Below are 24837 nucleotides of genomic sequence, written 5' to 3'. Positions count from 1 at the left end.
TATTAGAAACAAGTGAGATGTAACCAGTAGAACTACAATGCGTTTGGTACTTCCCCGCCCTGGAAATGGGTGACCCTCCCACAGCCCAGAGAAAAGCCCAGACAAAAGTGAAGCTTCCCCCTTCCCCGTTCACAGATTCGGCACCTTGCCTGCAGTTAGTATTTTTGAGTTTAATTGAATGAGACTGTCTCACACAGCCTCCTGGAGCACAGCCTGTTGGTGGGCCTGCCTTTGCTTTGCGGTGGGGCAAAACCGAAGATGACTCTGGTTCTAGGGCAGGCAGGCCAGGCCACAAGAAGGCTGACCCCTGGGTGGGTAGGCACTGGCCAGGGATGTGCTCCTGCCCCCTCTCCTAGCCCAACAGTCAGGCCCTGGCCCTCTCCCAGACTGCAGCTCTGTGAAGCTACCCAGGCCTTTGGGTATCTTTTCCGTTGGTTAAATGCTGGTCATCTTTGGGCAAAGAATTCAGACCACAGGGACCCCCACCCCTAGGCTTCAGTGAGCAGCAAGTAAGGGGGGGCCATGACAGTTACATGAGAATTGCAGGCAAGGCCTGAATTTCCCACAAACCTGGGTGTTGAGGTGGCTTGGTGTGGGCCAGCCTTCAAACCAAACGTTAGCATCTTTGAAAGTAGGCATGTGCGGGGGAAACAACCCTAGGTACACCTCCATCCGGAACTGAGGCTTCCTTTCTAACCAGCTTTCTCCCCTACAAAGAGGTCGGAGGCCATGGGAATGTGTGAGGGGATCAAATGTAGAGTCAATCCAAAAGCAGGAAGCAAACGTCTGGAAACATGGAGTCCAAAAGCCCAGGGTGGCAGCAGGGAGTACTGGTGGCAGAGGGTGAGGGCCATCCCTGGGAGAACTTCCAACAACGGCTGCCTGAAGCAGGTCCGAGGTGATGAGCTTGGAGCCCCCATCATCCTGCAAGGCTCCTCGTGAGGAGCCCTGAACCCCAAACAATGCTTCTCTCTGAGCTCTCTGACCAGAAGTCCTGGAAGGGGCTGAGTGAAGAACGTGGGATCTGTCTGGACAAAAAGAGAGATGAACAGCAGGCACCAAGCCGACTCCCACAGACCCGGGAGGCAGTGTGGAGGGCTGGGCAGGGTGCCTACCATGCGGAGTCCAAGGAGCAGGCCACATGGTTTTGCAGGGACACACGGAGGCCTTTCCCGGAGATCTGTTTCTTCTATAGCAGCCAGGGACTCAGAGTTTCCATTCCAGAACCGGGTTAGCCAAAGCAAAGCTCACTCCAGGGGCTGTTGTGCACCCCAACTTTCAGCGGGCAGCTTGGACCGGGACCTGGCCCAGAGGTGCCCAGGCTTACGACGGGGAACCTTTCCAAGTTCCAGGTCCTGCCCAAGGTAAGAACGAGTCGGGCACTTTGTTCTTTGATATCCTCAGGTGCTCGCACAGGATGAGCTGCTCTGGGACTTGGGGCGCTGGGTGTCTGATGTCTGTGAGGCTGTAAAGGCAAGCCCCGGTCTCTCCGACTCCTCCCGTCTGCGGAATGCAGTGCACATCGTGCTAAGAACAGCAGCTTCTTTGGTCTGGGTATCTTGGAGTCAAGAAGTCAAAAGTCAGCCACGATCGCTGGTGCATGCAGTGGGCAGCACAGGGGCAACGAGGAGAAGGGAGGCCCCTAGAGGCCGCTGACGAAAATGCAATACATTGGAGCGGCGGCAGCAGTCTGCACAGCTGGCAGGGCAGGTGGCGCGGCCCCCAGCCCAAGCACACGATCTCCTCCAGCTCTGGGGACCCTGCCCGGCTAGCCTCTGGCAAACCTCGCCGGAACCCACAGCCTGAAACTCGGCTCCGTTAGCCTGCAGAGCATGGCCTCCTGGCTAAGGCTTCCTTTCCCCTACAAGGAGCCGAGAAGTGCAAGCAGCCAGGAAACCGGCCCACACCACCTCCCGTTTACTTCCTCCTAGAGCAGTTACAGAGGCCTGCTTGGATGTGGGCTGCTGGCAACTCCACAGCCCAGTCCTCCCCAGGCTACCTGACTGAGCACAACTGAGGAAAGCCTGCACAGACAGCCTCGTGACCCGAGGCTCCATCGCCCTTGGGGAAACTGGCAGCATCAACAGCCATCACCACTACCACAAAAATCCCCAACACATCATCAGAGAAAACCAGATTCAGACAATGGTGACACAAGATCATTTCTGCTGTCAAAATCCAGATCGGTGTCTGGCCACCGCTCCTTGCTACGACTTGCAGGTTGTGCGTCTTGGACAGGAGCACAAGAGCTGGCTAATGGACTGGAAGGCACAGGCCATGGGCTGGTGGCTGAAGGGCTCTGGGTATTGGCCCCACGCCATCCTTGGCCAGACACCCTAGGGTGGTCAGGGTGCTGGCTCTTCGCTCTAAGATGAGCCGAGCAAGGATTGCACTGGTACGGTCTCCACAAGGTCCCAGATGCTACAAGGAGGTCAAAGGTCCCCTTCAAACTGCCAGTCACCCCAGGCAGTGGAAAATCAATCTCACAGGGGACTCATCCGTATAAAGTTGGCAACAGCTGGCTAAAGAGCCCTTTAAAATCAGTTGGCAGGACGACTTTCCACAGGGAGCAGAGCGAAGAGGGAAGAAGGGACTCCATAAAAGAAATCTGTTTCCACAGATGGTCCCCGCTGCCCAGTTTCAGAATGCAGAAAAGGACCAGCCCCTGCAGGACAGCCTCTGAGTAGGGACAGCCCCACCCAGGACTCCACCTGCAGCCCTGGGAGTTCTGAGCCCTCCTCAAGGTCAGCACAGTCCCTCCACCTTACCCTGCCTTCTCGAAGATAAGCATTCCAGCCCATCCAGAAGGGAGACCGGTTAAGATTCCCCACATCCTCTTTCTCCTGCTCCCCTAAGAAAAGTCAATGCCTGCTTTTCAGAACGAAACAATTCACTGTACCAGTATGTGTTTGTCTGGCACTGTCCTTGCATTCTAATTTTGAGGAATGATCTGGATTCAGTTTTTCATTAGAGACCGAGCATCCTTGTACATTTGGAACATGAAAGGTATTTAAAATATTTATATATATATAATATATATATATATACTTTTATTATTCACCCGTTAACTCCATAATATGCCAATCACGAGCTAGTTTTCAGCAGTTACATTCCCTTGATCACGGCTGCGTAAAGATGTGATTAATTGGAAAACAGGGAGACCAGAGACACGGCCAGAGGTGACATCGCGCAGCCTACGCCATCGTAATGCAATACAATTGTCAAGTTCAGCGGCGGTTTGGTAAAGCCGGTTCAGTTCTGTTCCCTTTGCCAGGGATTCTCACGTTTGTGAAAGTTGGACCGACAAGTGGTGGGGTTCCATTTTCTGGTTTGAATTCTCAGTGGCTTTATCCAGAATCTCACTGGCAACTGATTACTGTAACACCAGCCCAACCTAGGAGAGCCAACAGGGAGAGGCAAGGTTGAGGTGACAGCCATCCAAAGTCTGCCCCATGTTCCCACCCGGTTCAGAAGGTCCAAGGGACCGGATCTGCACAGTGCCGCCAGGAGCCGGGAGCCCTCACTCAACTTCCACGAGGGGCTTCGTACATCACCCAGCTCCTTCAAGGAAAGCAACCACCAGCAACCTGAACCACACTCGTCATGAGGCCTCCCTCCAGCTGGTCTGTCACGCATTCTGTAAGTGCTGAGGACACCATAGCCCCGGGCTGCCCTCTGGAGCCATCAGAGGAAGGGCTGAGGGTCATGCAGGGAATGAGGGCAGTAGCCCAGCACAGGAGACGCCTCAGATCCTCTGACTCTAACCCTCCCAGCTGACCTCGGACAGCTCGACCTGCGGTTCCCTGAAGCGGTCCTGAATGCCCTGCCTCCAGCCAGCCAAGGCGGCTCATCTCATGGGGAGAGAAGCTGGAGACAGAGTTCCTGCTTTTGTATGGCTCTGGGGCCTGTCCCCTCTGCCACCTTCACACCTGCTGCAGAAAGGGGAATGTGGACTCTGCCGGTCTGGCCCTCAGAGGGAGGAGACTTTCCAGGGCCCGGAACGCCAGCTGACAAGGGCCCAGTCCCGTGGCCCCATCCTGCTGAAGGAGCAGACGTACCTTCTCTGCCCCCATGCTGGGGCACTTCCAGTTGTAAAGGTAATACTGCAAGTTGCCGTCCCCTATGCCAAACTTGAGCTTCTCCAGAAAGGTTTTGTTCTCCATGAGATCCAGGGCATTGAACACGTCAAACCCTTTCTGCACAGCAGGAAAAAACAAGAACAGGTGAAGAGAGATCAAAGCTGCCTCGTCCTCCTGCCTCCATCATGTCAAAGCCATATGGCACAGGTGGCCAGGACAGCAATCTCCCTTCAGAAGCTGTAACTGCATCCACGTTAAATTCAGACTCCAGCCGGCACCCGCTCTCCATCGGAGGCGCTCAGGACACTCAGAACGCCACCACACCCGGCCTCTCCTCACTGGCCCTCCGAGTGCACACTCGTGTACTCGGCGTCCGGGTCACTGCTCTTGCCTCCCCCAAACACTAGTCATTGGCACAGTCTTCTCTGGAGACCAAGCCCGGAAGCCCTTCCTCTGAGAAGCTGGCTCCTAGCAGCTGCTCAGCACTTCTGTCCTCCCCTTACTCCCCAGACACCTCAACTACTAGGCCTCAGTGTGCACCCTGTGACTTTAGGGCCGCTGATACACTGCTGGAGAAAGACGCTTCCTAAATCTCACCAAATTGACCAGAAGTTCTCACGGGGCACAGACTAGACTGGCCACCATCTGGCTGGCCCACGGGGGCCGCTCTCAGTTGGGGCGGGACCCACGACGAAGGACTGACTGACGCTGACCTCTTCGGGTCTTTTTTCTTTTCTTTTTTTTTTTAAAGCCTGGGCACCTCCCCCCATGTGCTACAGTCAGCCACTCCAATGACTCACCACGACAGGGACCAATCTCCCCATTGCCATGCTGGGGAAGTCGTAAGGAGAACCCCTTTACTCCCGGAGCAGGCCTGGCTGTTCAGGCTCCTTGGGAGCGTCTCCCGTGAGAACGAAACTCACTGAAGTAAATCAGGAGTTCAGTGACTTCACTTCATGTGGGTCCTCCTAGTTTTGAGCCGCTGGCTGAGGAGTGGTGGGCCCCTTCCTCAGCAGAGCGGGAGGCCAGCTGTGCTCACCACTGCTCCCACTGCCCTTCCCCACACGTGTCCAGGCCCTCCAGTCTGCTCCTCACCATTTTGGCGAGAACAAGGGCGTCGCTCATGAGGTCTAGAAGAGGGGTCTGGGTGTGGACGTTGTAGAAAGAATAAGCAGCCTTTAGACTCTTATGGGTTGGGTGATTCATAATGGTGGAGGGAAGTGTATAAAAGCTCAGGAAATCTGTCACTTCACCGTTTGCATTCTGCAGGGAAAACAATAGAAGGCAACGTCACGCACGCGCGGTGATCCTGCAGCCTGGGAACAGTGTTTCCTATTGCTTCCACACCACCCGCAGGCAGCTCTGCCCCCTCAGAACAATGGGGGCACACCGAAACAGCATGTGCAGGCAGGAGACAACACACTGCCAAGGGCACCCGAGGACAGAGCCGGGAGCAAGAGGCAGGCCGGACCAGGGGCTGACCCTGCTGAGCTCTCGCCCTGCCTGCAAACTGTCAGGGACTTCAGGCGGCTCACGCTCCCCCAGACGGTGTCCCTGATGCCCGGCCCGCACCACCTCAAGCCGGACGGCCAGGGAAACGAAGGCTTACCTGAGGAAAAGGGACCAGTTCTCTTCTACTGTGTCACCAGTGGGGACTGGGGGTTGGGATAAAGGAAAGAAGGGCCCGTGCCAAGTCCAGAGGGCACCATTTTAGCAAGTACAAGCTACAACTTCCGTTCTTCAGGGAGGACCAAGCAAGGAGGGCCAAGGAAGTCTAGGATGCCAACACTGCCATCAACCGGCTGGATCTTCAGTCACCGAGTGTGAGAAACCTAGCCGCTCGAGGAGGATGCCTCACCCGGGCCCGGAACACCCCTCCCCACTCACCTCCACCACAAAAGTGTCTATGATATTCTCCTGGGGGTAGAACCAGTGCTCCACTTCCTCCTGGCTCATGACCGGTGTGAGGTGGAACTGCTTCAGGTACCTGGTGAGGAGCTGGTGCACTACTGGAATGTCCTTTTTTTCCATTGGTCGCAGTCCAGCTGTCTTGGGAGTCTGGAATGAAGAAAGACGACACAGTATCAGCTGTGCCGTGAGCATCTTGGCTCCCTCTCATGTCCTGCAGGAACCAAAAACTTCACAGTCTCCTTTCCTACCCCAACCCTGGATCCATCCACCCAGGTGCTCAAGAGACAATCCTCAGTCACCCCTGGCGATGGCCCCTCGCTCACGGCCCCACTGCACTCAGGCCCGAGTCCTGCCTTATCGGGGTCTCTGGCCCTCTCCCTCCTAGTGAAGGCTACGCTCTCTGGCTGAGGCTATCGCTTTGATCGCTCATCCATATGGCCCGGCCACCTGCTTAAGGAAACACAACCCATCACGCCCCTCCCTTGCTCTCAATTCCCTAACACGGAGTACAAGACAGTCCACCCTCTGGATCAGCTGGCAGTTCTGACTGTCCTGTCGTTCCAGCCCAGTGGTTCTTAATGGGGGCAACTATGCCCCGGAGGACATCTGACAATACTCTGAGACATTTTCAGTTGGCACAAGGGGGAGGGGCACTACTGGCATCTAGTGGGCAGGAGCCAGGGAAGCTGCTAAACATCTTACAATGAACAAGCCACTCCCCATGACAAAAAATGACCCAGCCTCAAATGTCAACAGTGCTGTGACAGAGCAAAACCCTCATGGATGTGCTGGGGAAGGCCCAGCCCAGTGTTACCCATCAGCCTAGTGGAGCCTTTCTTGGCTCCTTTCTTCTGAACCCTCGCCATCTCCCACTGAACTGTAGCTGATCTCCTCCTGGGCTGGTCTCTCTCCGGCAGACTTAGAGCATGTCACAGACCAGCTTCCAGTCTAGGCCCGGTGGAGCCCGTGGGCCCAGCAGAGTCCACACCAGACGCCTGCTTTGTCTGTCTGTTCGGACCCTGCACCAGTAGGACCTCCAGCAGGGCCTGCTGCAAGTTAAATCCTGAAGAAAAGCACCAAACTCCTGGGAGTTCATCTTAAATCAGGATCCCACCCCACAGCTGCTTTTTCTTAAGGAAGGCTTCAGTGGAATGAAGCCATGTGATGCTCCGGAGTAAATACTGGTGCCGACAGAACATCCCCAAAGGCCCAACACACAAAGGTGGGGTCAGCCAAGCCTGAAAGCAGGGGGGAGTTACAGTTTCTGTATCTTGGGGACTGCCTGATACAATTGCTTCCCTGTGTAGAAACTGCTTTTGAAAGAGTTTGAGGATCTCTCCCCACCCAAATTCTCGCTAATCCTGATGTCTCCAGAGAACACTCACTGACCTCGTTTCTACATGGTGGCTCCCACAATGACACCTCCAATCCTGCACTGAAAGGGCCTCTCACCCACAGGTGGGGAGATCCAGAGACACCCTTCTAGCTATGACACCCCTGTAAGAATGCTCTTTGCCTGCCTAAAACTCAAGACAAGTCTGTCATAATAACAGAAAGACTTCCATCACAGCCCTCCCAAATCTGATCTTTGGGGCAGTATCTAACTGCGCTACACCGTCTCTCAAATCTGGACACTGTCGACCCGGGGCCAGTGCGGGAGGAGCCCAATTCCAGGGTGATTACGCCAGTCTGGTGGCTGATGAATCCAGGCGGGTGCCCCTCTGGTCTGCAGGTGCCCAGTGGCTGTGCTGCCACGGAATGGAAGAGCTCTGTGGGAAGACACGTGGCCTTCAGAGCGGGGGGGGGGGGGGGTGGGATCCTGAAACCACACACAACTGGGGAGCAAGGAGCAGCATTTCTTTCATTGAGAAACTAGGTAACCTGAGACCCAGAGCAGAAAACCAGCTCACTCAAGGCTGCCTAGTCCTTCACCAGCCAAATTTGGATTGAGGTGGGCGTTGGGGGGGGCGCAGATGGCTGGGATTAGAAATTGAGGCTTACAGGGGCGCCTGGGTGGCTCAGTCGGTTGAGCATCCGACTTCAGCTCAGGTCATGATCTCACAGTTCATGGGTTTTGAGCCCCACATCGGGCTCTGTGCTGACAGCTCAGAGACTGGAGCCTGCATCAGATTCTGTGTCTCCCTCTCTCTTTGCCCCTCTCCTGCTCATGCTCTGTCTCTCTCTCAAAAATAAACAGAAAGAAAGAAAGAAAGAAAGAAAGAAAGAAAGAAAGAAAGAAAGAAAGAAAGAAAGAAGAGAAAGAAAGAAAGAAAGAAAGAAAGAAAGAAAGAAAGAAAGAAAGAAAGAAAGAGAAATCGAGGCTTCCCTCACAGGCTGGGGTCACCCCTCCTTTCCCTGCCCACCAGATGCTCTAGAGCGTATTCATACTGGGCTCTGGGCTGCGCTGCAGGTCAGTGAGTAGATTCATCTTGCTCTTTATACTTCGCTAAGGCTAAAATCACAGAGGATAGATATTCTCTGAGCTCATCAACAGATGACAGGGAAGCTAGCTCAGGTGCAGACACAGGAGAACTGAGAAAGCAAAACTAAAATAAAACCCTTGCTACAGACAACAGAAACAGCAGAGGCAGGAGGGTTGGAATCCAGAAACGACGAAGTGGGTCACTTTTCTGATGAGCTCCCGCTCCCATCACCCCGCCAAAGCCTTGCTGCATTCCTGCCCAGGGCCAGGATCTCCTCGGCCTCTCTTGCCCCTGCCCAGCGCCTCAGGGCACCACTGGCCTCTGGCAGTCGGTAGAGCTTCATGGTACGCTGCATGGTCATATTTCTGCTCAGGTGGGAGAACTTCACTTCAATCAGCTTCCGAGGGTTTAGGGACCGATGCCAGTACCTGTAGGGACACAAATGTCCTGTCCTCAGAGGATTCTGGCAAGTCCCAAGGAGGGCGATGGCATGGAGCTCTCCAGATGGCCAGCAGGTGGCGTGAGAGACCCGCCAAGGCCCTATAAGCGCCAGTGGTGGCGCTGGGCTCGCCAACATCCCACCAGTAAGAGCAGACCTGCCACAGCTCTTCCTGGATTTCCTATTTGTCTTTCCTGATTTCAAAAGCCACTTCTCTGTTACAGCAGTTGTCTGGGAAGAGCAACCGTCACTTGTGGAATGAAGTCCATGGAAAACCTTCTAGGTCTCGGAATGTTTATCCTCCTCCTCCCTCCTCTACTGCCTTCGCCTGCTGTTTCTCTTCTGAATTTGAGGCAGAGACTGTCCCTGGCTCACACGGGGATCCGACATGTCTCTTTGGCCCACATAATATTCAAAACAAAATTGAGCCAACCACCGAACACCTCTGGACATTTACCATCAAAATCCTGATTTGGGCTGGTCCTTAAAAGCTAAAGCAAATCCCCAGCAGACTGCCCTCCCTTCTCCAAAAGGCAGGAATCAGTGGGAGCTGAGAATGGCTAAGCCCTCTGGACAGGGCACCCGCTCTCCTGTCTGTGCCTACAACCTCCCCCTTCACTCTTCTGTGCTCCCTACCTGGCTTCCGTGGGCGCCCACCTGCCACCTTATCAGACAGGAGACATGCTCTGGGGCGGGCACCAACTTAGCGCCGGCACTGCGAGTCTGAAGCACGAGCTCCTCAGCTGGAGTGGGCACGCCCGGACTTCGAGCGCCCTGTAAGAGATCTTTACCTGCAGGTGCCAACAGGCTTTGGTAATACCACGCCGGCAGTGTAAACAGCTTGGAAGATGCCCTCCAGGTGAACTCGCCGGGTTATCTCCCGGATCAGGACCGGAGCCACCCTCTTGGAGCGCAGCTTCTTGTGGACACACAGGAAGTTGATCTCCACCATCTTCTTCTCTCTGGAGAGAAAGGGAGAACTCCCAGTGACCAGGCTTTTAATGGGGAAGATACTCCCTCAAGCTCCTGGAGCCACCGTGTAGGGAGGGGGGCCTTCAGCTCAGGCACGCGTCCTGCCACCACCTGCACCCGACAGCTGGCACGTGGAGTCCCTCGACCCCGCCGCTGCTCTGCACCAGGCAAGGAACCCACTCCCTTCAACCAGACCGCGCTTTCCATGGGAGGTGGGGCTCAAGCAAACCCCTTTATCTGAAGGCACCACCAGGATCTACCTCATGGATCCCCAATAGCAGGATGCCCACCTTTAGCTGGCAGGGCATCTCAGAGTAAGTCAAGGGCTATCCTGGAATTTCAAGGGTTCTAACTCCCACTAGAATCCGAGGCCTGTAAGCCCAGAAGACTGCAGCAGATAGTTCTGATGTTTCCAGGGAAAATGTGAAGAGCAGAGCTCGGAGGTCCCGTGAGGGTTTGGATGTTGAGTCACACTGGCTCCGGCCTGTTTCTGAAGCTGTTCAAGTGCACCACCACGTGACGGGTGCAAGCACAAACACTGAGTCCCTGTGCAGGTAGCACGCTGGTCCTCAGGGTGGACCCCGTTCAGCCCAGGGCACAAATGAGAGAACCAGCAACAACTCAGAGCAAAAGACATGGTTCCTATGATGAATTTCTATCCCCAGGACCTGAGTTCCCTCCCTTCAAGGGATCTTCACCCTTCCTTTTGTGGAAGGTACGTGTATCTTTTCTTCCCTCGCTCCCAGACCAAGCAGGATGGTGGGGATGTGGGGCGTAGGGGGTGGTGCTGGTGCTTACGTGTCATAGATGTGTATGTTTGCTGGGATGGCACTGATGAACCCAACCAGTTTCCGACTTGAGACCACTCGAACCCCGCAGTGCCACTGGGGGAGCCAGCCAGGTGGCCGGAGAGCCCTAGAAGAGAGACAGAGGCCATGGTGCTGCTGACCAGTGGGCTGGGCAGGCTGCTTGGGCTCCATAGCTGAGTCTGTTCTAAGCTCCTGCTACACCTCCCTGGGGGTTACCAGCTAAATTCTCCATAGGGCCAAGCCCTCCGGGACACACATGGGATTGAGCCAGAGCCCCTTCCTGCAGCTCAGCCCATTTGGCTTACTTACCCACCCAATCCAAGCTGTCACACTAAGGACTTCGCACCCGATCCAATTTCTTTGTGCTCACTCACCATGACAGCTTACGCTGGAGGACGGGCCTCACTGGCTCAGACTCCAGTGGGTCCTGTGGTTGGGAGCAGATCACAGAGAACCCAGAGCTCTGGTCTCCACCTGTCCCCCGGACACCATCACCCCCTCTTTCTGCCTGCCCAGTCTTCCCTTTTCAGGCAGTCATCCCTCTCCATTTCAGCCTCAGGCCTCTACATTCCTGGACACTAAACATGGCCCCAGGAGGCTGGATGGCTCAGCCAGGCAAGGCCATTTTCATATAACCGGGCATGCTCAGCAACTGGATAGAAAAGGACTTTTCTTTCTTTTGAAATCTCAGTAGGTCTCGTCCCTCCTTCCCCTCTTACACAAAGTCACCACACAACACACCAATCTCTTCTGGGTACTGATGCCACAAAGGCCTCCCTCACCCAGTCATTCTACCTTAAATAAGGTTTTGATTCTTAGCTCCACTGAAAGCAACCCTCTCTCCTTCAGATGTGGGGATTCAAAATAGACACACTAGCTTGCGTCTGAAGGCTGGTTCTTAGCAAGGATGAGAAAGTGGGCCCGCTGTGGTGGCCCTGCCCCACGCCCACCCGAGCCAGGAAGCCCTCACAGCTCACCACAGCAGAAAGTCCGGGGAGTAGTCGAACCGGAACATATTGTCATCATCCTCCACGTAGTTCTCATTCAGGAGGCCATAGAGTTCTTTCAGCTGCAGAGAGACAAGGGGCAGCCTCAGAACCACTCTGCCCGACATCCTGGGGCTCAAAGCTTTTCGGAGGGACAAGGTAAACTATCAAAAACCATGTTTCATCTCATAAACCCTTTTCACTCCAGGCATGGCACGGACTCTTTTGGAACAAGCACCCCAGCTGTACTAGGAAACTGAGCCATGGAGAAGTAGAGCGGCTGTGACCCAAGTACACAGAGGGGCAGGGCAAGAATGTCAATGTCAGCCAACTAACCAGCCACGGCGTCGTTACAACAGGGAACAGATAAAAAGATGAACGAGACAAATGAACACATGGCAGTAGGGTATTACTCTAGGGAGCTACAGAGCTTAACTCTCCACCTGCCCGAGAAGCCAAGGGCTATTTAATGGGGCATCTCAGGCAGGCCCCAGAGGTAAAAGACAGGGGACCGGGGTGGGAGAGGGGTGTGTCTGCTCCGACCTGCTTTGATTGGCTCTCAACAGAGTCCTTGAGAAAGTCTTGAGTAGTAGCTGTCTCCGTATGGACAGCAGGGCTCACTCAAAGTGGCACTCAATCCACACTGCGGGCTGCCCAGGCCTACTCACCACACCGCGGTCCCCCAGGTCCAAGGCATCCCAGGTGAAGCCCTGGGGCAGGGTGTAGGGCTCCTGGCGGATGTTGTCTTTGTCAGGCTCCACGGGGCCATGGGTGTTCACCACTTCTCCTGGAAGAAGAGCGCAGAGCCTCACCCTCTGTCTCCCGGGGGAGGCAAGCGGGGGCTCAGCTTAGACATCGACCGCAGCAAATTCCTCCTGTCCCCAGGAGCCCTCCATCTGAAGAACACTCTGTGCTTGGCAACTGCAGACCATCTTTCCAGCTACCCTTCGTCCCCAACTGAGAGCCAACTCGTGGCAAAGCTTCAGAATAATCACTAAGATCCAAGGTGCTTGGTTTTTTGGAAATTCTTTTAAACCTCCCTTCGGTTACTAAATGACAAACATTTATCTTGACTAATTTGGCTTCCTGCCTCCCGGCTGGTGTAAAAACAACTCTCATGGTCCTGGCTCAGGCCCATCAACCTGGATGGATTTATAAGGAGTTGCAACAAGGCTGCTTTTGTGTCAACAGCAACAATGCACCGGGCCCACTGCTGAACCAGATGATGGCATCGAGGCGCCAGGCTCAATCTTGGCCCTGCTAGCCTTGGCTTTCAGCAACGTGGGCCAGTTAACTGCTGCCGCCAACTTGGCCCCTCAGTGTTTACAGAGTCCTGCGAGTATCTTTAGGCTCAATCACTGAATCCACACAACGCTGCCAGGAAGTTACCCTTGACATGACATCCCCACCCTGGACGGACACCCCTCCTCTGTGGAGTGTGTGGGGAGCGCTTGGGGGTGTCAGACGATACAGCCCTGATACCCGCACACAGCCCAAATGGACTCATGTGAGACACCTGAACAAATCGACCACTTAATTTTGGCCCTTGGAATTATTTAGTGTCTACAATTCATAGCTCATTCATACTCACAACTGGAAGAAGGCAACGTTTAATGTGTTTTGAAAACTGAGCCTTCAAAAGGGACCCACACTGCTTGCTCCCAGCATCAGGCTCTGTACACACTAGGCACTCAATTTGGGCTTTTCCTGACTTTCAGACCCCTGGCCCAAACATGTCATTCTAATGTGTAACAGGCAGCTGCAGACCCTCCCCAGTCATGGACCCATGGGGCAGGGATAGCGGAAACGGCCAGCTCAGGCTAGGAGCTGAGGACAACACTGTTTGGGACTGACCATCTAACTTTCTCTCACTCAACACATTTCGTGAACAACACCCTGCTTCGGATGTCACGCACTGGGATACGGCAGGAAAAAGACAAGGTCCCTGTTCCCACGAGATGTCCCATCTTCTGGTGAATATTTCATCAACAAGTCATTACCAACATGCTAAGAGTCACAAACTGGAAAGCGCAAGCAACAGCGAGGACACATAGCAAGGAAGCGTCCAGCTACCTCCAATTTACATCAGGCTCCCCAGTAGGTTTGCTTGGGAAAGAGGTTATATTTTTCTTCCCTAGTTTAGAAACTGGCCTTCTGATATATTCATAAAGTGGCCCTTGTGAATTAATTGAATATAAGTCAATCTAATTCTAATTCACCACCATGCAAAATTTTGGGAGGCTACAAAGTTGAGGGCTAGACCCTTGGAAAGTACTAAGATGTCTACGCTAGTCTTGTTGAGGTGCTGGTTGATCTTCCCGGCCTTCTATTGAATTTATACCCTTTCCAAAATACATTTAACTCCAGAAACTATTTATTTGCGGGAGAGCGCAAATTGGGGACAGGGGCAGAGGGAGAGAGAGAATCCCAAGCAGGCTTCACGCCCAGCACAGAGCCCAATGTGGGACCCTGGGATCATGACCTGAGATCATGATCTCAAGAGTTGGGACACTCAACCAACTGAGCGATCCAGGCGCCCCTAACTTCAGAATCTTTTTATTTTTTTCTAAATGATTTCCATGGACAAGATAGTGGTGGTCTTCCCCACTGTACTACAATAATCTCAAGGCTAAATCTTTTCAGGGGTACCTGGGTGACTTAGTCAGTTAAGCATCTGATTTTTTTTTTTAATGTTTATTTTGAGAGAGAGAGAAAAAGAAAGAGAATGAATGAGCATGCCCGTGCAAGAAGGGGAGGGGCAGAGAGAGGGAGAAAGAACCCTAAGCAGGCTCCCCGTGCTGTCAGCACAGAGCCCGATGGAGGGCTTGAACTCAAGTACCGTGAGATCATGGGGCACCTGGGTGGCTCAGTTGGTTGAGCATCCAACTCCTGATTTCAGCTCAGGTCATGATCTCATGGGTTTCATGGGCTCGAACCCCACATCGGGCTCTGTGCTGACTCTACAAAGCCTACTTGGGATATCCGTCCTCTCTCTCTCTCTCTCTCTCTCTCTCTCTCTCTCTCTCTCCATCCCTCCACAGCTCAAGCTCTGTCTCTCTCAAAATAAATTAAAAACAAAACAAAAAACAAAAAACTTTGAAATAAGTAAAAAAAAAAAAAAAAAAGAACCATGAGATCAAGACCTGAACCAAATTCAAGAGTCAGACGCTTAACCAAATGAACCACTCAGGCACCCCAAGTGTCTGACTCTTGATCTTGGGTCATGAGTTCAAGCCCCACACTGAGCTCCATACTGAGTGTGGAGCTTACTTAAAAAAAAATAGGGGCACTTGGATGGCTTACTCGGGTAAGCATCCGACTTGGGCTCAGGTCACATGAACTCACGGCTTGTGAGTTTAAGCCCTGTGTCAGGCTCTGTGCTGATGGCACAGAGCCTGTAGCCCGCTTCAGATTAGGTCTCCCTCTCTCTCTTTTGACCCTCCCCTGCTCACGCTCTCTCTCTCGCTCTCTCCCAAAAATAAACATTAAAAAAAAAAAAAAAGGCTAAATCTTTTCACTTATGCTGGTTACTAGGCACTCTAAGCAACAAGCATTTCCATTCACTCCTTCATCACATGTTCATGGAGTCCTAGAATGTGCCAGTTCTGGGTTGGGAGCTGATGAATACAACAGCATAGGTCCTCATCATCACGGGCACCTGCCACCCAGCAAGATGAGGGCCCCCAACAATGACAAACCAGTTCTCCCAGGTTGCCTCAAGGCTGTTTGATATCTTGGAGACATAGCTGACAAAGCAGAGTTACAGGAAATACTCAGAAAGCTTCACAGTCTAGGGTGCCAACGAAGCGCAGAAGTGGCCAGAGCCTCCTGCAATGTTCTCCTGCCAGCCTAGCTTCAAGGCTTCCACCTGCAGGGAGTGACCTATCCTCCAGCTTCTCAGGGCTCTTGAGTGCCTCCTCCTGCGTTGGTGTGGAAAGCTGCCTCAGAGCATGCTGGGAGTGCAGCCAATGATCTCTAGACCACCCAAACCAAGTAGCCAACTGAGGATGCTGGAAACTTTAAAAAAGAAAACCCTGGATTTTCAGAGGGTTTCTTTCTGTACCCTTTCCCCACAACGTTCTGTCTTCCAACATCAAAGATTCAAAACCACACAATGCAGCAACCATGAAGGACTCGGAAACAAAGAATGTGAGATCTGGGAGACTTTATCTTATTTTTTTTTTAATTTTTTTTTACATTTATTTATTTTTGATAGAGACAGGGCACAAGTGGGGGAGGGGCAGAGAGAATGAGACACAGAATCTGAAGCAGGCTCCAGGCTCTGAGCTGTCAGCACAGAGCCGACGTAGGGCTTAAACTCACAAACCATGAGATCATGACCTGAGCTGAAGTCAGACGCTTAACCGACTGAGCCACCCAGGCGTGCAGAGACTTTATCTTATTTTTAAATGTTTACTCATTTTTGAGAGAGAGAGAGAGAGCTCGTGTGTGAGTGGGACAGAAGAGACAGGGGGACAGAGGATCCCAAGAGGGTTCTGAGCTTACAGCAGAGAGCCCGACACGGGGTTCGAACCCACAAACTGCAAGATCGTGACCCAAGCCACAGTTGGACGCTTAACTGACCCACCCAGGCACCCCCAAATTTGGGAGACTTTAAACCAAATGAATAGGGCGTGGATGAAGGTAAGAGTGGGGAGGTTTCTCTCTCGGAGCCCAGAGAAACTACGTACAAGTCCAAGTCCTCCCTTGGGTAGCTACTTATAAAAACTAAGTAGAGCATGAGAATCTTGATCTCGGGGTTGTGACTTCTAGCCCCACGTTGGGTGTAAAGGTTACTTAAAAATAAAATCTTTAAGGAGCGTCTGGGTGGCTCAGTCAGTTAAGCGTCCAACTTTGTTTCAGGTCACGATCTCATGGTTCGTGAGTTCCAGCCCCATGTCGGGCTCTGTCCTGACAGCTCAGAGCCTGGAGCCTGCTTCAGAGTCTGTGTTTCCCTCGCTCTCTGCCCCTCCCCTGCTCGCACGCTCTCTCTCTCTCAAAAGAATAAACATTAAAAATACATTTTTTAATAAATAAAATCTTAAAACACATTAAATACATAAAAAAAATTAAAACTAACATAAGAGTGACGAGATTCCAATCCACGGAGATGAGGGGGAAAAGAGAGGGTTCCACATGCCTCTACTACAGTGGGAAAGTGGGGACTTTGAAAAAGTAGAAGGACATGATCTGAAAAGTTTATTTGGGAACAGAGTTATGCTTGTATTTGGGAACACAGAACGGTCACACAGCCCAAAACATGCTATTTAGAAGGCCCTTTGTGGTGAACTTAGGATGGCTGTAAACTTCTCAAGAATTCCAGGTCTCTTCAGTGGAATACAACCTAATCTTACCTCTCCCAACAAGGTGGGGAGTAAACAGTACACTTGACAGGCATGATCACTGGCCCCACCTCAGGGGAAAAAAATCATAGCAAGAAGCTGTAAGTTGCACTACCCTCAGGATACTTGGAAGAACTAGGCTGACATGTCAGCCACACGACCGATCAAAGCCTGTAATGTGGTGCTTTCTGCCAGGCTAACTCACTAAAACAAAGGAATCCTTCATTTGGGCCTGACCGTGGACCTGAAAGGCAGACTGGTCAGGTGCTCAGGGCACCAGCCCTTCCCCAGCACCCCACACTGTAGATGGCCCAGAAGGCACACCCAGAAGAAATACAGCTGACCTCGCTCCACCTTCCTGAAAGCGTCAGGAAGCTCTCAGGAGCAAATGTGTGGCTTTCTCGTGAACTTTCTGACAACCCTTGGAGCACTCTCTATATTTACAGGAGAAACTGAGGCAAACAACACAGTGTGACAGGACTAATGAGGAACAGAAGTCCATGGATCTCAATTTACCTCTTTACTGGGTTCCATGTCTATGAAGAATGAAGCTAAGTTACCCATTTGCAAATTCCTAATGAAGAGTAAAACCAGACCAAAACCCCCAAGCCCCATCTGAAAACTGGGCCAGGATGCCTGGCAGCCACCACAAAATGCTGTCGTGCATCTCACTCAGAAGCGGAGTGTGCTGCTGTCTGCATTCTTCCTGCTCCTTGGTGGGGAGTAGTCCCTGGGACCCGTTCCTAGTAATGTCCTAGTAACAGCATTGCTGTGATCCAAAGCCTTCTTGGAGGGCTTAGCCAGTGGGCCTGGGGCCTGGCTGACCTGGGCAGCCTGACAAACAAGCAGGTAGGTCGGGACAGGGTTCTAGAATAATGCCCACTGCCGATTCACCGCTCCTCACCATCCAGGCAGTGTTTTTGCTTTCCACCCCCTGAGGGGCACACCTCAGCTTGCTTCTGGATTATGATTACACTGTCCAAGAACTGCATCTGCTCTAGAGTAGTTTCTGAAACTTCCAAAGTGGACACAAATCCCCTGCAAGTTCGAACTCCACAGGTCTGGGGTGAGGCCTCAGAGTCTGCATGTCTACAAGCTTTTAAGCAATGCCCACTCTGCTGGCCTGAGGATCACACTTTGAGTAGCACCTCCCCGTGTCGCATACTTCCCACCTCTGGAATAGATAACCCCCGTTATCCATTCCAGCTGCCCCTTTCCCCTCTCCCCTCTCCAGTCTCTGGCGCTACCCTGCCCCTGCCCCCTCCTCCAGACCAAACATCCTGGAGGCGATCAGTACATGCACAACCTGAAGGCCACTTACATTTGGTATCTGAACCCATGTTTTTTCAACATACTTACTTTCTCAGTCACAGAGAAAATAGAAATCGGGCCCAGAATTGTGATGTAACCACTCCAGAAACTTTTTGTCAACAGCAGCATCTGAAGTTAGCCATCAACGTTAGCTGTGGCTTGGTCTCAGCAGGAATCTCTAACTCGCCTGTTATGTCATCTCTTTACATTTTCTGCCTGTCCCACCCCTTTCAGAGTTCAGTATAGCTGTTTTAAAGAGTGCCAACCAAACCTGCACAGGGTATTTCCAGGGGTTGAACAATTGTGGTTAAGCAAATGTCAAAATTACCTGCAGTTGGTAAGCGTGCACCGGCTGACAAAGGGAAGAGGCTGGGGACTCAGCCCAACCCAGGATGAGACATCTGCCCAGATAAACAAGACAGCCCCTCTGTAAAACTCTTTGTGGGAAGACAGACCCATAGGCACACATCTCCACTGACCGTGTGCCAATATACTGTTTTTCTTTGTGACTTACAGTAGATGACAATGGACTAAAACAATCAGTATTTGTTCTCAACATGAACTCCTGTGAAATAGTAAGGTCCCTGAACATTAGTCTTTTCCATTCCTTTTTTTTTTTTTTTTTTTTAAAGTAGGCTCCAAACCAGGGATGCCTGGTTAAGTGCCTGTTAAGCGTCTGACTTCAGCTCAGGTCATGATCTCATGGTTTGTGAGTTCGAGCCCCGAGTCAGGCTCTCTGCTGTCAGCGCAGACCCTTCTTCAGATCCTCTGTCCCCTCCTTCCCCCTCTGGCCCTCCCCTGCTTGTGCTTGCTCTCTCAAAAATAAATAAACATTAAAAAAAAAAAAAAAAAAAAGGTAGGCTCCACACCCAGTGTGGAGCCCAACTTGGGGCTTGAACTCACGAATGACCCTAAGATCAAGACCTGAGCTAAAATCAAGAGTAGGATGCTTAACCGAATAAGCCAGCCAGGCACCCCTAGTCATTTCTATACTACATTTTAAAGACCACCTTCTAAAAATAACCACGAAGGAAGTCCAGGACTCTACTGTCCTCCCTCACAGATTCAGCAAGGCATCCTAAGCACGGCTAAGATACATCCCTCGCCCTCACCAGGGGAAGAAAGCACATACATACCCAGTTTGGGGACAGGCTGCGTGTCCCAGAACTGGTAGCTTCGCTTACTAGCCTCCTCCATGGTTTTGGCAGGTCCCTGACCCACTGAAAACAGTTCAATGGCTTTCTGTATTTCCTGGATCCTCTCTGCTGGCAAAGAGTTCATCTGGACAAGACAAAGTTGGGGAGAGAAAAGGCCCATTTTGTTAACAAGCACTTTTGATTAATCACTAATTCAGTAGTTAAGGGGTGCAACTCAAGGAAGGGGCGTGGTTCCTCCATCCCAATCCCAGAGGTCAGGTGTCATACGACAACTGGGAAAAGAGTGATTGGCAATGGGCTATTTAAAAGGTGGGTGCTTCCCACTGGGTTTCTCCTTCTTGGTCTCATGATGTCTGATGGCAAAAGGAATACGTGCTCAGTGTCAAATTTCAAACAATGCAGAAATGTGTAAAACATACAGAAAGTAAAAAACCAACAAACCCACCCCTTAAATATAATCCTTGTCATCAACAGTCTTAATTTAGGAGGTAGGGTGAAAAGAGGCAAATATAATTTCAGGCTTTTTTGCATGCAAGCTCCAAACACACACACACACACACACACACACACAATTTTCAAAAACTAGAACTGGATCATATGGTATTATTCTACAAGCTGTTCTTTAAACACTATGTCTTAGAGACCCTTCCATGTGGACACACAGACCTGCTTATTCTAACAACTGAGTCCACTTTGTGCCTGGACCATAGTATATTCAGTGAGTCTCTCACCGATGGGCATTTCTGTGGTTTTGTTCTTCAGCTTTACACACAATGCTGTAATGAACCTTCTTGTACATCTATTTTTGTTCACTGGGATACATATTTCTGTAGGAGGAAGCCTAAGAAAAAGGCGTGCTGGGTCAAAGGATATGTACATTTGAAATTATATATCATCAACTTGCTCTCTAAAAACAGAGTATCAACTAAGAGCGCAATGAACAGTGTGTTCATTTAACTAATATCAATTAATAACCAAGTGAGCACGTTTCTCCTTACCCTCATCATAAGATTTGCCAAATCTTAAAACTCTACCAATCTAGGAGAAAAAAAAATATTACTTTAATTTTCTTTCATTCATTGTGAATTTAACCATCTTTTCATACACTGATGGAACAGTTTTAATTTTGTAAACTGCCTACTCATTTCATTTGTTTAAACTGGTTCATGTATTACAAATATTTTTCCAGCCTGTTGTTTATCTTTTTAACTTTTACAGAAAAGTTTTAAATTTGTCAATTTTTCTCTTATGGTTTCTGGGTCTTATGTCAGGCTTACGATTATATAAAAATACTCATAATTTCTTCTGATATTTTTACTTTACCGTTTTCTTTTCCCATTTAGATAGAGGACAGGGAGAACATAAACGAACATGTTTACAGTGCATCTTTCCTGGAGACAGGACTACGAGTGATTTTCATTTTCTCCGTCTTATTGTTTTTCCTAGATTCTTCACTGCTACCTGCTCTAGCATGCAGATGCTGTGTAAATGGTGTTTTGTTAGATATTTCTAATTTCAAAGTGAATCACTTTGATACATGCTCGAGCTCAAATCCCCCTGGAGTCTTCTAAATGCCCACCCCCAGACAAACAATGAAACAAAAGTCTCTAAAGCCAAATCACGGGCTTGGGCTAGAATCCCTGACCCAGAGATGTGGCTGAGCCACTGCTCTCATCTTAAAAACGAGGAAGACCCCCACCTCCCTAGTAGGGATGTTGAAGGTTTGGGGTTAATTTAAATGAAGCACCGGGCAAGAACCTGGCCAACACGGTGGTCAATAACGGTGGGGTGTGGTTTTTTTTTTTTCATAGTGGATTTGATATTGAGAATGGTAAAAAATTACTTGAAGCCATTTCTCAATTACGTAGGAGATTCAAGATGGAGCGTGACATTCGTGGCACAAAACACAGTGGGTATACTGGAGAGAGACTGGATTCCTTGTGAGGGTTAGACACTGTTTTGGAGGCAATTCGTAGAGAGGAATTATATGTTTAAGCTTCTCCTGGGGTCTACTCAGAAGGGGGCAGCACTTCACCTGAAATAAAAGGTGCTGGTGTTGTGTTGTGTTGTGTTGTGTTGTGTTTTGTAATGTTGTTCTTTTAAGAAACCAACCAATCCCTCCCCATACTTCTGAATTTCAGGTCAGTGTGTCAGTCTTAGGTTTGTAAGGTCTAGGCCAGTGGTTCTCAACTGTGGGACTCACAGGTTCCGTTACAATGACCATGGCGCTAAGAGAATGCTTGCAATATATAAAGGTTGGCCTTCAAAAGAACAGGCCTTTTCTTCTCCCACTGGCGAGGACTTGAAACAGAAAAGACTGAGAACCACTGCTCGAGGCGGCAGGGGCCGTTCCGACGGAAGTGCTCTATGGCACCTAGCACAGCACCACATGCAGCTATCTGTACCTGTACATACTGAGGGGGCAACATGCCTGGGGGTCAGTGTCTAACCTGCTGCATCTTTTAAGGTACGGACAGAAGTTTCATCACCTAGGTCTAGGGCAGCAGAGGGCAGCAGCGGGGTCCAACTCCTTGATCCTGAAGTAATGCCAGTGGAGACTGTCAATCTGAATTGTTCCTATACATTCATCCCCAAACTCTTTAGTCTGAAAAAGCAACTCTCTCAGTCACAAGAAAACAGAGCCTCCTTGTTACCTTCACAGGCTGATCCTGGGCTGAATCTGTCTCATTGCCTTTCTCTTTCTTCTTTTTTTGTTTCTTTTTCTTCTTTTTGGCTCCAGTGTCATTGGCTGGACTCAAACCACTGTAAGACAAAGTAAATACTGATGCAGGGTTTTTTAAAAATCATCTGTTTTGAGCCACACTGACAAAGAGCTTTCTGTGGAGCCAGACCTTCCTTAATCAGGCCTGTTGGCTTCAGAAGCAGACCAGAGAATCCAGGTCCCAAAGGGGCATTTGGAGGACACCAGCGGACACAGCTCTCCTCACTCCCACCAGCTCTGGGGGTGGTGGGAGTGGGGTGGGAGGGGGGCCTGCGCAAGAAACGTCCTATTTGTTTGGAAGGAACTTTTCAATTCTTGTTTCTATTTTATGTGTGTTTTTTCTCCAGATTGCCAGAGTGCTGGCTCCAGAGGCGAATGAATTGTTAGCAGGGCATTCATACCACCAATACTTCCTTAGAGCCCTGAATTTAAAATGATGACAGCCCATAGCAGTCTTTTTGGAAAGCTTCCTCACCCCCACTCCCACCCTCCCACTGCAATTGGTCTAGTGAGCTTCCCCAGCTGGATCTAAAGCTCAAGGCGGTGCTGGAAAGGGAGGAAGGAACGAGGAAAAAGGCAGTTTTGCGTTGCTACGATCTGTGTCCAAGCCAGGAAGACAATCGCGAGAACTGCCTACATCAAGCCTGCAGGACACAGGACGACGATCAGCTGGTTCAGGCTGTGTGATTACCCAGAACTGGCAAAACCCAGTACTGGGGATCTGGGGAAAACAACAATGAAGCACCCAGCCACTCCTGCCACAAAGAGATTACATGAAACATGCCTGTGAGCCTTCTAAAGGCGACTTCCTTGTGCTGTTTCCCTCTGCGTGACACACCCAACGAATGCAGCAAAAACAGTCTCTTAGCCAAATTTAACCGTCTCCTACAGCCTTTTAACATTGTTTTCTATCAATATCTTCACTGACACACAAATCATGTACTACACTGGGCTTCTTTGACATTTTCCATTCATTTGCTCCCTAATATTTTGTCCCAATTCTTTTTGATTTCTGGGTTTCCTTTATTTTATCTTTGTATTGGGTTTCCTTTATTTTATCTTTGTATTGGGTTTCCTTTATTTTATGGGTGAATTTTAAGGCTCGCTTTGCATCTAGCTTTGCTCATTATGGTTGTACAGTTGACCCTCGAACGACATAGGGGTTAGGGGTGCCAATCTCCCACACAGTCAAAAATCTGCATGCAACTTTCAATTCCCCAAAGTCTTAACTACTAATAGCCTACTGTTGATGAGAAGCCTTACTGATAACATAAAGTCAATTAACACAGATTTTGTAGTTATGTGTATTATACACTGTATTCTTAAAATAAAGTAAGCTAAAAAGAAAGAAAATATTGTCAAGGAAATCCTAAGGAAAACACATGGATAGTGCTGTACCGTTACAAGTTTGCGGACCCATGTGGTTCAAACCCGTGCTGTGCATGGGTCACCTATGGCTGGCGTCTGCCATGTCTAAACTGATTTTGGCATTGTCAGCCTGGGAGCGATGCCTAAGGCGACTCTACCATCTTCGTTGGAACTCTTCCATTAAAAACTCAAAATGAGCAGTCCCACCCGAGACTACACTGAGCCCTAATCTGCAGGATCAGCTAAGCGCAGGGGGTTTGCTTTATATTCTAGATAATCAATTTTCAAAGAATTAAAATAGCATAAAATGTTTTCCATGCCATCATGGCAAATTCCATCTAAGCTTTATTTTGTAATTCAGAAAGTCTTCCTGGTCTTAAATGCCTTGGGGTGATTATGAATATTAATTTTCCTCTCACAGCAAGTGGTACTGTAGAGGGAGAAGGCAACCTACAGCCACGTGCTGCCATTTCCTGTTGGAGATGTAGGAGCACTGGCGTCTAGACTTCATGACCTTATATGTGGACAAAAGTTACCTCCAGCCTTTCCTGGATCTCCCTGACTTCATAATCTTTCTACATCATCCTAAACTCTGTTCAGCTGTGGGACTTACCTCTGTGAAAAGGGTTTCCATGCTAGAAAGTGTGTCCTTCCCATGCTAGAAAGCCTACAGTGACAGCAGCCTCTTATCCTGGAATGTATCAAGCCCAACTTTTCAGGCCCAGAGCCTTCAGTTCCCAACTAGCTCATTCACTCTCACCTTGCCCTGCTCTGTGATAACTGCCTACACCCATCTGCCAGGCCTCTCAATGCCCCTGACGTAGGGAGACTACGGAGTCAGGTCTACCAAAGGCTGGAGGTTACTTTAGTCCAAGGGTAAGGTCATGAAGTCAATATGCAAGTGCAACTCCTAGGTATTATCTTTTTTTTTTTTAATTTTGTTTTAAGTTTATTTATTTTGAGAGAGACAGAGAGAGCGTGAGCAGAGGAGGGGCAGAGGCAGAGAGAGAGAGAGAGAGAATATCCCAAGCAGGCTCTGCAGGGTCAGCACAGAGGCTGACGTGGGGCTCGAACTCACAAAACTGTGAGATCATGACCTGAGCCGAAACCAAGAGTTAGAGGCTTAACCAACTGAACCACCCAGGCACCCCTCTAGGTATTATCTTAATGAGACACAGAATGCATAACATGAAAGAAAGACCAATAAAATTCAGAGGGGGGATAAGGTGAACTCCTTAAAACCAGATGCTCAGCAAAACCCTCAAGGCCATGGCAAAGAACATTAACCAGGAAGTCATTTATGGCCTAAAGAAAAAAT

General features: G+C 50.3%; 1 protein-coding gene across 1 annotated transcript in view; it reads right to left on the bottom strand.

Annotated features, from left to right (window-relative positions):
• Positions 1-3018: 3018 nt before the first annotated feature.
• Positions 3019-24837, bottom strand: part of NMT1 (N-myristoyltransferase 1) — a 30741-nt gene continuing 8922 nt past the window's right edge. Inside the window, exons 2-12 of the mRNA XM_015086561.3 lie at positions 22084-22192; positions 19409-19553; positions 12288-12406; positions 11611-11702; positions 10623-10739; positions 9644-9814; positions 8733-8841; positions 5967-6137; positions 5175-5342; positions 4059-4196; positions 3019-3394 (exon numbers count right to left, since the gene is read on the bottom strand). Of these exons, the coding sequence (XP_014942047.1) occupies positions 3374-3394; positions 4059-4196; positions 5175-5342; positions 5967-6137; positions 8733-8841; positions 9644-9814; positions 10623-10739; positions 11611-11702; positions 12288-12406; positions 19409-19553; positions 22084-22192 (1360 nt within the window). The 3' untranslated portion in view covers positions 3019-3373. The remainder of the gene's footprint in view (positions 3395-4058; positions 4197-5174; positions 5343-5966; positions 6138-8732; positions 8842-9643; positions 9815-10622; positions 10740-11610; positions 11703-12287; positions 12407-19408; positions 19554-22083; positions 22193-24837) is intronic.

Source organism: Acinonyx jubatus, chromosome E1 (assembly GCF_027475565.1).
Source record: "Acinonyx jubatus isolate Ajub_Pintada_27869175 chromosome E1, VMU_Ajub_asm_v1.0, whole genome shotgun sequence".
NCBI classification, from domain to species: domain Eukaryota; kingdom Metazoa; phylum Chordata; class Mammalia; order Carnivora; family Felidae; genus Acinonyx; species Acinonyx jubatus.
The sequence above is the reverse complement of the archived record's forward strand: the minus strand, read 5'-3'. Positions and strand labels throughout refer to the sequence as shown.